The sequence below is a fragment of the Dendrobium catenatum genome, unplaced genomic scaffold, assembly GCF_001605985.2.
Source record: "Dendrobium catenatum unplaced genomic scaffold, ASM160598v2 fragScaff_scaffold_1449, whole genome shotgun sequence".
NCBI lineage: Eukaryota > Viridiplantae > Streptophyta > Magnoliopsida > Asparagales > Orchidaceae > Dendrobium > Dendrobium catenatum.
The window spans coordinates 1,446,896-1,459,329 of NW_021319911.1; the positions used below are offsets into that span (position 1 = coordinate 1,446,896).

General features: G+C 33.7%; 1 protein-coding gene across 3 annotated transcripts; it reads right to left on the minus strand.

Moving 5' to 3' along the window:
• Nucleotides 1-545: 545 nt before the first annotated feature.
• On the minus strand, nucleotides 546-10,879 carry LOC110115646 (protein UXT homolog). 3 transcript variants are annotated; one of them, XM_028700114.1, is made up of 8 exons: nucleotides 10,551-10,877; nucleotides 10,344-10,467; nucleotides 10,222-10,251; nucleotides 10,018-10,119; nucleotides 8,421-8,528; nucleotides 6,248-6,302; nucleotides 697-788; nucleotides 546-577 (listed from the first exon to the last, which is right to left on the minus strand). In XM_028700114.1, exons 2-7 carry the CDS (start codon nucleotides 10,439-10,441, stop codon nucleotides 744-746), a joined length of 438 nt encoding a protein of 145 aa, XP_028555947.1. In that variant the 5' UTR covers nucleotides 10,442-10,467; nucleotides 10,551-10,877; the 3' UTR covers nucleotides 546-577; nucleotides 697-743. The 3 variants fall into 3 exon arrangements, 2 of the variants coding, with proteins under 2 accessions (XP_028555947.1, XP_020704598.2); XM_020848939.2 differs by lacking the exon at nucleotides 546-577 and having other exon boundaries at nucleotides 614-788; nucleotides 10,551-10,876; XR_002305367.2 differs by lacking the exon at nucleotides 546-577 and having other exon boundaries at nucleotides 751-788; nucleotides 6,248-6,327; nucleotides 10,551-10,879.
• Between the last annotated feature and the right edge of the window lie 1,555 nt (nucleotides 10,880-12,434).

Genomic DNA, 12,434 nt, shown 5'->3' on the forward strand with positions numbered 1-12,434 from the left:
TTAGATTTGATTGAGTGGTTCTCTTTAACTTTGTTTGTCTTAGTCAGTCTTGGTATTATTGTAAGTCTTTTTATTCCTTTTTTATCCTAATAAAATGGGCTTTGCCCCGGTTCATCCAAAAAAAAAAAATTAAAAAAAAAATTAATTAAGCAATTTAATGCCCCTTACATATACCGCATACTAAAATAATTTTATTTATTTAAAAATTATCCCGGCCTTTCATTTCATTCATTTAAACGCATGACATTTTTTTCATTTATTTAGATTAAGTGTATTTAAATGAGAGCCAATTGTTGCATTTAATTGCATTTATTTTTATGTTCAACTAGGGTTAATTAATTAATTTGTTGTCATTATTTTTTAATTAATACCTATCCTAGCAATTAATAATATAATTTTTTTTTTGGGGACATTTAGGCCATCTAAGGCAAACTCACACACACAACGCATACACATGGACTCGAACCTTGGACCTCTTAGTTGGAAGCCTAAGCTCTCAACCAATAGGCCAAGGGGAGTTGTGTTGGGTTGCCCATTAGATCGACCGGAATTTTCACTGACCTAAGGACAATGATTACTCGTGACAAAAAAAAAAAAAAAAAGAAAAAAAAAAAAAAAAAAAAGACACAGTAAAGATCTCCAGAAGTGAGAACCGTATTTAGGTGTTGTTGCATTAATGAGGAAATGAAGCAGCACCTGCAGTGTCAGAATTAGCAAACAGCACAGCGTAACACGGCTTTCTGTCACTCTGCTGGTATCTGAAGCAGCTCGCGTATGCCTTCACAAACCTGAAAACGAAGGATTGTTAATGCCATTATGACTATTAAGTTTCATAGCTAGGACCACTAATCATATCAAATAGCCCATTAAAACCCCTACAATAACGGTCATTTTAATCTAACTCGATTAAAGTTGATGCATCTTTCTTTCCTTATTGGTTAAATCTGAGGATTTATAGATGATTGCCCTTCTTAATGTCTGTTTATTTCATCTATTCTTACTTGTTCGGTGTTATTTTTGATCAGGTACTAGTTAGTATGCAGAGGCCAGCTCCCATTCACACTAAGGTTTCGTTTGGGACGACTTTTTTACTGCTTCTTAAAGCGGCTTTTTAGAAGCAGTAAAAAAGCTGCTTTAAAAAACAGTAAAAAGCCATCCAAACGAAGCATAAAGCAGTAAGCAGAAGCAGCAGCAGCAGCAACAATGTATTTATCCCAATACGTGGGGGTTGCCTACAAGAATCCTTTTTTCTCCCTTGATGTGGTACTAGCACAAGGAGTTCAGTTCAGGTGTCAAAACATACAACAACAAAAAGTGAATTACAATTACATTACTATGAAAGCTCCTAATTCTAATTATATGTTAATCCTTAAAAAATCTATTATAGTTTATATACAATATTAAGTTATATTTGCACTTTTTAAGATATGTCCTAGGTACTCGCATCCAAAAGCCAGAAAATTAATAAGAATATTTAAGAAGAGAGTTATTTCAATCAGACTCGAAGTATTAGAGGATTAGTAAATATTTAATTGTTGCCAGTCCTTTTCTGTACCTGCTCTTGGGGGCTGATTTGTAGGTGAGTAATTAAAAAATGTTTTTTATCTAAAGAAGACAGATTTGGGAGGGAATTAAAGGAGGGTTGTTTGAGTATTTGTCAATTATTGTATGCTTTAAGTAGAGGGATTTTCATAGGGTTAAGGTTATGTGTTGTTTGCTGAATTAGATTGTTCTTATTAGAGTGTTTGGGCTCTAGCTAACAGCTAGAGATTTGAGAGAGTCAGATCTTCATCTCCAATTGAAGATCCACTTATATCTTGTATTTTCTTTCATAAAACTTTCAATAAAAAAAGAGTTTTTGTGTGTTCTATTCATGATTTTCTTGTTGTTGGTTTTCTAAAATTGCTGAAATAAGATTTCAGCCAAGACTCTTTCTAAATTTTTTCAAGCACTTTGTATCATAATATTAGCAGGATAAGAGTGAAGAGAGTACTGGAGTAATGGGTTACGGATCCCATCCAACCCAGTAATGCCATAAAACTCATTCTGTCTCATCTTAAACCATTTAAATCATGTAAAAAATTCTCATTCAAATGCAAGACAAATACTGATACTTTAATCATATTGATCAACAATTAGGACCTAGGTTCTCTGATATATATTAATCAAGCCTAACACAGCTTAATAAAAGGAATTGATAAAGCAAATGATGTCCTAACTTCAAATTAGACTTTGGGCTTTAAGCAAAGGTTAATTGAGTCCCGACTTTAAAATTGAGGACTTAAATGTAATCTGATTTGAATCTTTAAGATTTTGATCAAGTTAATCAATATTTTAGATAAACATAATTAATCCAATTTTCAGGTAAACAAAAGGCAACTCAATCTTTGACTCCATATTAAAAGGAAGGTCTTCATCTTATCTCCATCATAGGGTCTCAAGTTCTCTCTTGATGTATTCTACTCTGCAAGTTGCTGTTTCCTAGAGGATGTCTCGACAATCAGCGATGAAGCAAATAATGGTGGCAATGTAGATGTGCCTTAGTAGCAAGAGCTTCAAGGCCATTTTATCATCCATCTACTTGGCCATTTATTCCTTCATGCTGTGAGAGACTCTTCAATTATTTCAAATCTCTCTGTATAGTCACAGATCACAAGTTACATAGAATTACAAATAAATAGGGCTGCAAATGAACCGAGCCGAGCCAAGTATGTTTGTGTTCATTTAATATCAGGTTGTTCAAGTTTGGTTCACGTTTGTTCAAGTTTTATTGTTTATGTTCATGTTTGGTTCATTTAAATTAATGAGTGTTCATGTTCGGTTCAAGTTCAGGTCATGTTCATTCGTTTAGTGCTTATCGAGCTTTAAACAAACAAACATGAACGAGCTATAAACGAGCTCTACTTTTAGATGTTCATGAACTTAGCAAACGAGCTTTATCGAGCTTCCTAACAAACGATTACATCAAGCATGTCCGCGAACATATCTAAATTTTTTTTTTTAACTATCAAACAAATACTTTCATGAACATATCTATGAACAAATATATTTATAATAAAAGGAATTGTCTATGGTGGATGCTCTTGCTCTTTCTCATTCTTCCCCAATGCAACCTTCTCCTATCTCTTCTAAAGTTATTATCAAAAATAGTAAATTTAAGACTCTTTGCTCAGTGGAGACTCAACCTTCCTCTGATAAATTCCCTCCCCTAAAGGTTATTATGCAACATTACAAGAAAGAAGCCAAAAGAACTAATGGAAGTAATATTTGAAGCCAAAACTTATCGTCAACACGAGCTTCAGCATTGTCGGGGCGTTGTCGGGGAGAAGGATGAGCGGAGAAATGAGAAAATTCGTTAGAGTGCCTCGACGAGAAAATAGGAAAGAAAGAAAACCTAGTTCGTTAAACAAACAAACTTGAACAAATACATTTATATTATTTATATTTAATAATTATATAATCAAATATTAATTATTTTTATCGAGCTTATTCACGAGTTTAAAATCGAACACGAATCAAACTTCTTATCGAGCTTAATTTCGAGCTTGTTCACGAACTTCAAATGATGTTGTTCGCGAACATAAATGAGTCGAACGCATTAGTGTTCAAGTTTGTTTATTTAAGAATCGAGTATCTAAAATATTGTTCAAGTTTGTTTGTTTAGTTTATTAAACGATCACAAACGAGCTTTAATCGAATCGAACAATGAGTAGCTCGTCGAACGTTAGGTTCGCTTGCAGCCCTACAAATAAAATCCTTCCAAACTTCATAATCTAGCCAAGAAAAATTTCCTACATGTTAGAATTGCAGCTCTATGCTAAAAAATATCAAGAATTGCAGTGCGGAAAACTTATTGTTTTAAAGTCCAATATGAAAATAACTAAGTCAATAAAATAGATTTATTATGGACGAATTAAGAAAGATTGGATTGATTTACTAATCTAGCAAATAGTGGAAAGACGGGGAAACCACCTTGGAATTCATGCCTAAGAGTTTGGACATGCCATTAAAGAAAGAGAGAAAAAGGACTGGGGTGGAGCCTTGGCTAAAAATTGGAGAGAGTGGCGAGGACTATACGTGATTTTAGAGGAGGAAAAATTCTACTTTGCTTCAAGTTCAATCATTTTTCTCTAAGGTCACATAAAATTATATTTATTGTCTTTTGATAAGTAAAACCCTAGATATTTATGAGGTGTTGGATAAGACACTCTTTATATCTCAATGATTATCATAATTTAATTGAAAATAAGGATACTAGAATCATATGAACAACCCCTAAATTTCCTCATTATCTCAATGCCTTTAATATGAAAATGAAGAAATCATAAATTAAATTAAGCGAACATTCCTTTGAATCTCTCCTATGTTCTAAGTTGTTCGACCACTAAGAATCAAAAGGATAAATTGGTGAAATGGACATTGAGCAGTTTTTTGTATTCTCTCCACTTGTATTTATCTCCTCCCTACTTAGCCATCACCCTCTCATTTTGAATTTAAAAATATAAATTTGCAATTTAGTCCCTTCTCTTTTAATAATTGTACTGAAAACCTCAAGACTTTTTTTTCTAAACCCAAAATTCGCAATAGCTTCTTAAACCACTCAGAAATTACAAATGCAATATTAAAAAGAGTAAGTGCATCCAGATATATTTTAAATAGAAGATTGTAGCTAGGAGAACCATAAGGTTATTAGAGTACCCTTTGATTTAAAAATTAACCAAGCTACTAAATTTTTATCAATCATAAGAGCCTCGTAGACCACTCGTGGATTTTATAATTCAATATAAAAAAGTAAGCAAATCCAAATGGATTTCAAAAAGGAGACTCGTAAACTTCTTTCAATAGCAACAACAACAACATCAAGTCTTTATCCCACTATGTGGGTCGGCGACATGAATCCTTTTTCTCCATTGTGTTTTTGTTAAATCTCAAATTCTCATTTAAATCTAATAAAGAAAAGTCGTTTCTAATATTTTCTAACCAAGTTTTTTTAAGTCTACCTCTACCTTTCTTAATAGGCCAAAATCTAATACATCTACTCTCCTAACAGGGTCATCTAAAGGCTACCGTTTTACATGACCAAACTATCTAAGGCGACACTCTCTAATCTTATATGTAACTGGAGCTAATTATCTAATTCTTTGTGTAGCCTTTGATATAAAAATTATCTAATGCTAATTACATTCAGCAATCACATCATTCATCAGTTTGTGCATAATTGAGCTCTTATTAAGATGGAAGTTTATAGATGTGTAAGAGTGCAAGGAAGCCACTCATATTTGATCTAGCCAATAGTAGTCATCTCATATATGGTATGGACATCTAAACATAAAATCCATATCAGAAAAGAAAAGAGTTCACAGGTCACATGGCATTTAAGTGAATGGAAAGATAATCTCAAAAGGATTCAAAACTAACCCAATAATCAACACCAATATGTAAAAAATAGCACAGAACATAAGACATAACAGGCGTTAAACTATTAAAAAGTCAAAATAGTGCATATCGAGTCTCAAAACACCAAAAGGTTTTTGTACCATCTGTATCTGCCACTTCTCTCTTTATTTGTGTATATGCGAGACCATATACACCATGTAAATTTTAATATTTACCACCATAATTTTTTAACACACTATAATATATCTTTAAAAGAAATGCAATTAAAAATGGCCTAAATATCACATTATGAATGATTAAAATATTTTTATTTAATTTGAATACTATCGCATCATAGCTCCTAGATTATAAAATTGCTAAATCATTCATCCATCTAGACCATTCATTAAGATGTTAGCTTCCCATGTTTGATGCATAGCTAAATCATCTCCAATATTAAAAAGTATTACTGATACTTTATTTTATGGTATAAATTTAATATAATAAGTTTTGATTTTAATATAAAATGCTGCATGTTGAAAAATACATTAAAATAAAAATTTATGAAAAAAAATGTCTTTATCTTATAGAAGGATGTTTCCAGCATATTAGAATGTCATGAATAAAAAGAAAAAGATTCGGCCATGACATGCATTATGGGTACTAAAAGTTCATAATGAAGTGAGTTTATCAGCAGACATTCAGAACAAGATCTGTTGCCTCCTAACGATATCTTAATGTTATAGGATTCAACATTAACAGCAAGAGATGTACTGACTGAAAATAACAACAAAACATAAAATTGAAATGGAACCGACTTGGCAAGGTAGCAATATATTAATGAAAACTACCAAGTCAAGAGCAAACATACCAATTTGATTTGGGCTTTCACTGTAGCAATTAGGTGGGTATACTCTTCTATTTGCCTGTTAAAAATAGAGCGGCAATGAGCTACAACAAAAAAACAAAGATATAAGTAAGATTTTCTGAATGCCAGAGAACTATAAAAAAAAGAACCTTCTAGCGAGCAGCTAATGCAAAGTTAAGGTTAGCCTGTGTTGAACACTTGCGTTAGAATACATATATAAGCATGCTGAAAAGTCCATTATTGATATCTATTTGAGTTCCAAATTTTGGCAGCAGAGCAAGTCATGGTTTAGGGTAGATCAACCCGGTTCAAAGCCCTGAAAGAGGGTCCTTATCAATGATCTTGGGAGTGATTCTGGGCCACCAAGTTCCTACACATGCCAAAAGCCCCTCCTTGTCAGACAGCCCAAAAATAGACCCCCATGATAAACTACCAAGATCTTTTCTTTTTAAAAGACTGCAATGGAATGCAAGTCAACATGCAATATGTGGGCAAACCCACATCATATTACCCCCCCCTCTAAAACAATATTGGGCAGGCTCGGTAAACTTTTTCTTATTTGAAGTATGACAATAGCAGGACTCACACCTCCACATCAATCAAAATAGCTAATAAACCAATTTACCCGTTGCCTCCTCATGTGGATTAGTCCCACATTGAGTGGGATGCTTCCCCAAATACAAAGAATTGTACTCCATTCCAAAATAAACAAAACAAAAAATCCCAATTGGACAACAAAGTGCTGACAATTTTGTTCTCGGACTACTCAAAACAGTGAACTTCAAACTCCTATTCAGTTTTCCACTTTCTGTCTCGTTTGTTGCCATCTTGACGTTGCAACAACTCATAAGAGCATGCATCATGTCTTCCCATAAAGATGAGGTTGGTGGTGCTACCTAAGCTCACCTTTCTTAGAGTGAGCAAAGAGATTTCATGAAGGTGCGTCAAGCATCACTTAAGCTTGCCTTTCCTGGCTATCTTTAGAAGGTCAACACATAGCATAGGCAGTCATACGCCACCATACGAACTTTTTTGGCATAGTTGCGATTGCTTCCCGCTTCATAAAGGTGACAAGCAAGGTTTGTTGAAATTTTCGATGAAATGCCACTTGGATGAAATGCAATGAAAACAAGAGCTATGTGCCACTCTAAATGATACAAACACGATAACATATCACTTAAGTTTGTTCCTCAAATATGAGGAACGTAATTTACCCTCCTAATTTTTCCATGCATATCTTAGCATTCTCATGTCCTCCACACTCAATTTAGTTATCAATAATTTATTAATGTTGAAACTCAAATTCATGTGTCACTTATTAATTGCAATTTTATAAAATCTAAAATTTAAGCTCCATGATATTCTCTTATTATATAATATTTCTAACACTTCCTCATTTCAACCAACAAATCTAATCTCCAAAAGTTACATTCTCTTTTATATAATAGATCTAAGATAAATCTATTGCACCTTAATATCACTTTATGTTTCAATAATATAAATTGATGCTTATTAATATCACATTAACAAACATTGCAAAGAATATACTCAATTTTTTCTACAAACTCTAAGGTCTCCATCTTCTAAATAATTTCTTTCTTATGCTAACTTCCCACCAATTTTAGTAGATGTCTCACAAATTATAATTATGTCATCTAAAAAATGTATACAACAAGATACCTCAGTTTGAATATCTTTTATAAGCACCCCCATCGATACTATAAAAAGATATGGACTCAATATTAATCATTGGTATAATCTATATTATAATTGAAGACCATTTGGTATCCAAATAAAGTACATCCACAACCAAAGGAGAGATAAGATAGCCCGATCAACTAATTTTTCTAGCCAGATTGTCTATTTAGAATAAAGGTCCTAGTTCAAATAAAACGACATTTGTGACCTATGAAAACAAATATAAATCGTATTTAAATAGACAAAATTTTCCTGATTTTGAATTGCAGATATATACAGAAATCCCACATGGATGGGATTATTTAGTATTTACCATCCCAGGGAAAAATACTTTATTTGATTTGAATATAAATATGGATGCACATTATCCCTAACCACAAACATTCTCACTTGGTTCATGCTTCAAAAACAGATTTAAATGATTGGGAAAAAAATTGAATAAAAAATTAAGTAATGTAGTCATAATTTGCATAAATACTTGGCTAATCTTGATTCTCTCACTGAAATGAATTCCAAGGCTTCAGACCAAGTAAATTCCACATGAAACCCCATTCCAATGTCAACAAAAATATGTCGTGTATCAGGCCTGCATAAATATATAATAATTAATTTAGGAAAAAAAAGTAAAACTGAGAAAAGAATATAAGACAAGAAATAGCAAGTAAAGGAAAGAATGTAGATGTAGCACGTTCTCTTTAACATATTACATCGAACAAACAATCAAATCGCTACGAAGATTGCAACTGTTGATATGTTGCAATGGTTTTGAATCTGATAAGGGGAAACTTACATGTTGCAATATTATGTGTTCCCTCAAAAAGAAAAAAAAAAGCATAAATCAATCTGATTATCAGGGCTTATTAAGATTAAAAAAACTTACTTACTATCTCCCTATGGAACACATATTTAAGGAAAAACTGAATAAATAGCATGTGCATATCTAGTAAATGACCCACAACTCAGATAATATTTAAGCTAGAACTACTAAAGAAAGGGTGTGAAAAGTTATCTAGACTCCCATCATTATGGGGACTTGGAAAATGTTAACGCACGCAATCCTGCCCCTGCAAAGTAGAGTGGCAAAATCTATGTTTGTGCCGGTGACCTACATGCCACACCAGGTAACCTAATAACTATGCAAAGGTTTATGCTAAAGCTAGATAGAGCCACCAAATGATGCTAAAACATACCATGCATGTAGTAGTAGTTTACATAAAGTTAGTTTCTCTACAGAAAAGGATGCCATATACAATTACTAACTTAAATTGAATAAACTTGATAAATAGGATTGAATAGCTACAATGAAGGTTAAACATGTGATTGTGGGTTACATTTGATACTTTCATTCTGTTAAAATGTGTTCTGTTGCAATCGAATAATCATTATTAATCTCATCAAGAGCAGAGGCTCCTTCAAGTGTGCTTCTCATGATCATTAAGAAGTGAATGTACAGTGTAGGTTTTTTTATGGCAATAAATAAAAATTGTGGCAAGCACGTTGTATGAAAACAAACACAAAATAAAAATATCACAAAATGAAGCATTAACTCACTGGTGTAAATAACATAATGAACATTTTTCCAAGATAAATGAAGCATTGATAGTTGCTTTCTAAAAGAAAGAGAAGGAAATTACATAAAGAATAAATAGGATAGAATGAGAAAGAGACTCCTGGCTCTTCTAATAAAATCATGTTGTGTAAAGTAACGCAAGGAATGTAGTTGTTTGAACAAAAATATTGTGACACAAAACTGTGTTGATTGAATGATCAAAATATATATAGCATAATTTTTAAATAATTATAACAAAATATTTGAAATGTATTTAGAATATAGTTAGATTAATTAATTAATTGATAAGCTCAAAAAGAAAAAACTATTATAAATTTTTTTCTAGGAAGCTAGCCAAAGTTTTGGTTCTTAGAAGCTATTCTTCATCTTTCATACAACTGATATTCTTCTCACAGATATTACACAAAATTAGAAAGCCATAAATAGGCACCAAAAAGCTATAGCAATGATTGTAAACCTAAGGAGATAAAATGTGGAAGAGCAATAAATCAGAACTGGTGCTTACACATCAGCTTGCATGAAAACTTCAGACCCAAGATTAACCATGGTACGGAGGGAAGTCACGCCGTTCTTCTCAAGGTACTGTATGTTCCTCCTGAGATCTTGGCTAGTGGCGGGAAGTCAAGTAACAAAACAGAAAGGACGCTCAAGGTAAAATGGAAGATAAAGAGGCGACAAAGAAACCCGAAGAAGAATTGCAGAAGGATACAAGACTTTCTGCTGCTGGAAAACCTTATCCCTGCCACAGCAAAAAAAAAAAGAAGGAAAAAATGTTGAAGTCATAAATAGTGAAGATGGGTAACTGATGCACATAAGGAGGAGAACACCTACCGCTGAGCGACAGCTTTTACAAGGTCCGGCTTGAGGCGGCGATCCACGAATTCCTCGAACTTACGCACCTTCTCTTCCCGGGAAGCGATTTCGTCCATGTCACTCACCCCTGATCAACAGTAATCTTGATAGCGTTGAACAAATTTGGCGTTAGAGCGTCTAATGTTATAGAAACAAGTAATATAGATGAAGGAGTGAACTTAATACCTATAGCCGGCCAGTTTGGTGCTCGAGAGGTGGAAGAAGCAACAATAGTTAGATCTTATACAGTGGTTTTCGAACCTAGGTCTCGTTAATTTCTGAAAAGGAGCAACTAAACGCTAGGTCCCGTTTACCACAGACAAAAATGGCACGATCTCTCTTGAGCAAACTACAGAGAGAGGAGACACGTTCATAAACAGTAAAAAGGAAGCGAAGAAATCTTCGTGAAAAACATCAGAGAGCGTTTGCCATTCCTGCTCTGGCCGCCGGCGGCCTGTCTCGCTGGGATAATGGTGTTTGAACGGGGCCACGGAGTTTTCAGGGGCTGTTTGGAACAAGTAGGTTTTAACTTGAATAATATTTACTAAATTTTGTATATTCGGATTTAGTAAATTTGTAGAAAGTTAAATATCAAAAATTATTTAAGCATTGTAATCTACGATTTAAAGCAGTTGGTTCATTTAAAAATTAAATTTAATATATTTTGAATTTAATTTGCTAGTTTATAATGATTTACTTATCAACTTAAATTTTATTTACATTTAATAAATTTAGGGTTATTTAATATAAATAAAATTAGCTTAATTATTATTAATTATTTATGTGAATTATCAAATTAGAAACTAGCTTAATTAAACCGAATTAATGAAATATTTAAGTATTAAACTAATTAAATAACAATTATAATACTAATAAATATAATAACTTCACTTATAAATATGAATTAAATTAATTTAATGATAATTATACTATTATTTAAGTTAAGTGTGGCAGAGATGAGGATGCTCAGGAGGATGAGTGGCTTTACCCTTACAGATAGGATACAAAATGAGCATATACGTGAAAAGGTTGGAGTACCTTCAGTAGAAGATAAGATTTGAGAAAGTCGCCTTAGATGGTTTGGTCGCATAAGACGGCGGCCTTGCGATGACCCGGTTAGGAGAGTAGAGGTATTAGATTTGACTTATGTTAAGAAAGGTAGGGGTAGACCTAAAAAGACTTGGTTAGAAAAATATTAGGAATGACCTTTCTTTATTAGATTTAAATGAGAATTTGACTTTAATTGGAAACAATGTAGAAAAAGGATTCATGTAGCCGACCCCACGTAGTGGGATAAAGGCTTGATGTTGTTGTTGTTGTTGTTGTTGTTGTATAATTATACTATTATTTATCATTGATACGGCATCACAAAATTATCTCGATCGGGAACGAATCTCGAGGCAAAAGCTAGTTGGAAACTTCGAAAATTAATTTTCTGAGCACCCAAAACTCCGATTTCGGCGAGCTTACTGTCAAACTGAGCGTGTCGGAAATACGAACCCAACGACACCAAATTCGACCCAATCCGAGCCCAAATGAGTCCGGATCAAGGACCCGAAGTGCTGTTGGAAGCTTCAAACCACAATTTGAGTTACCAAATGGTCTCCGATTTTGACGAGCTTATACTCGAATCGAACGGCTCGACGAGACGAATCCAACGAGCCTAAGACTGCCGAATTCCAACATCATTAAGACCTTCAAATGCCCAACGAACGGTGCATGATCAAAGGATTCGATATCGACCATCCATTCAAAACACTCCCAATTCGCCCCTGATCTCACGCCTATTTACGGGCTATGCCACTCCAGAAAAATTATAAATATAGCCCTCATTCTACACCAAGGGGGGTCAAGTGAAGAGAGAGAAGAAGAAGAGAAGAAGGAAGAAGCTCCTCCTCGACTACCGCCGGAGCTCTTCCCACAGCCCGAACACGCCTAGGGGTGTCAATCCGGGTCAACCCGTCGGGTTCGGGTCGAACCCGACCCGACCCGTATATAAACGGGAAGTTAAATATCAAAAATTATTTAAGCATTGTAATCTACGATTTAAAGCAGTTGGTTCATTTAAAA

Excerpts from the sequence above, each read along its gene's own strand:
- LOC110115646 (XM_028700114.1), bottom strand. The coding sequence starts at position 10,441 with ATGGACGAAATCGCTTCCCGGGAAGAGAAGGTGCGTAAGTTCGAGGAA. Across the intron at positions 10,252-10,343 it reads GTAAAAGCTGTCGCTCAGCG|GGATAAGGTTTTCCAGCAGC; the intron begins GTAGGTGTTCTC and ends TTGCTGTGGCAG. Across the intron at positions 6,303-8,420 it reads AGAGAATCAAGATTAGCCAA|GCAAATAGAAGAGTATACCC; the intron begins GTATTTATGCAA and ends TATTTTTAACAG.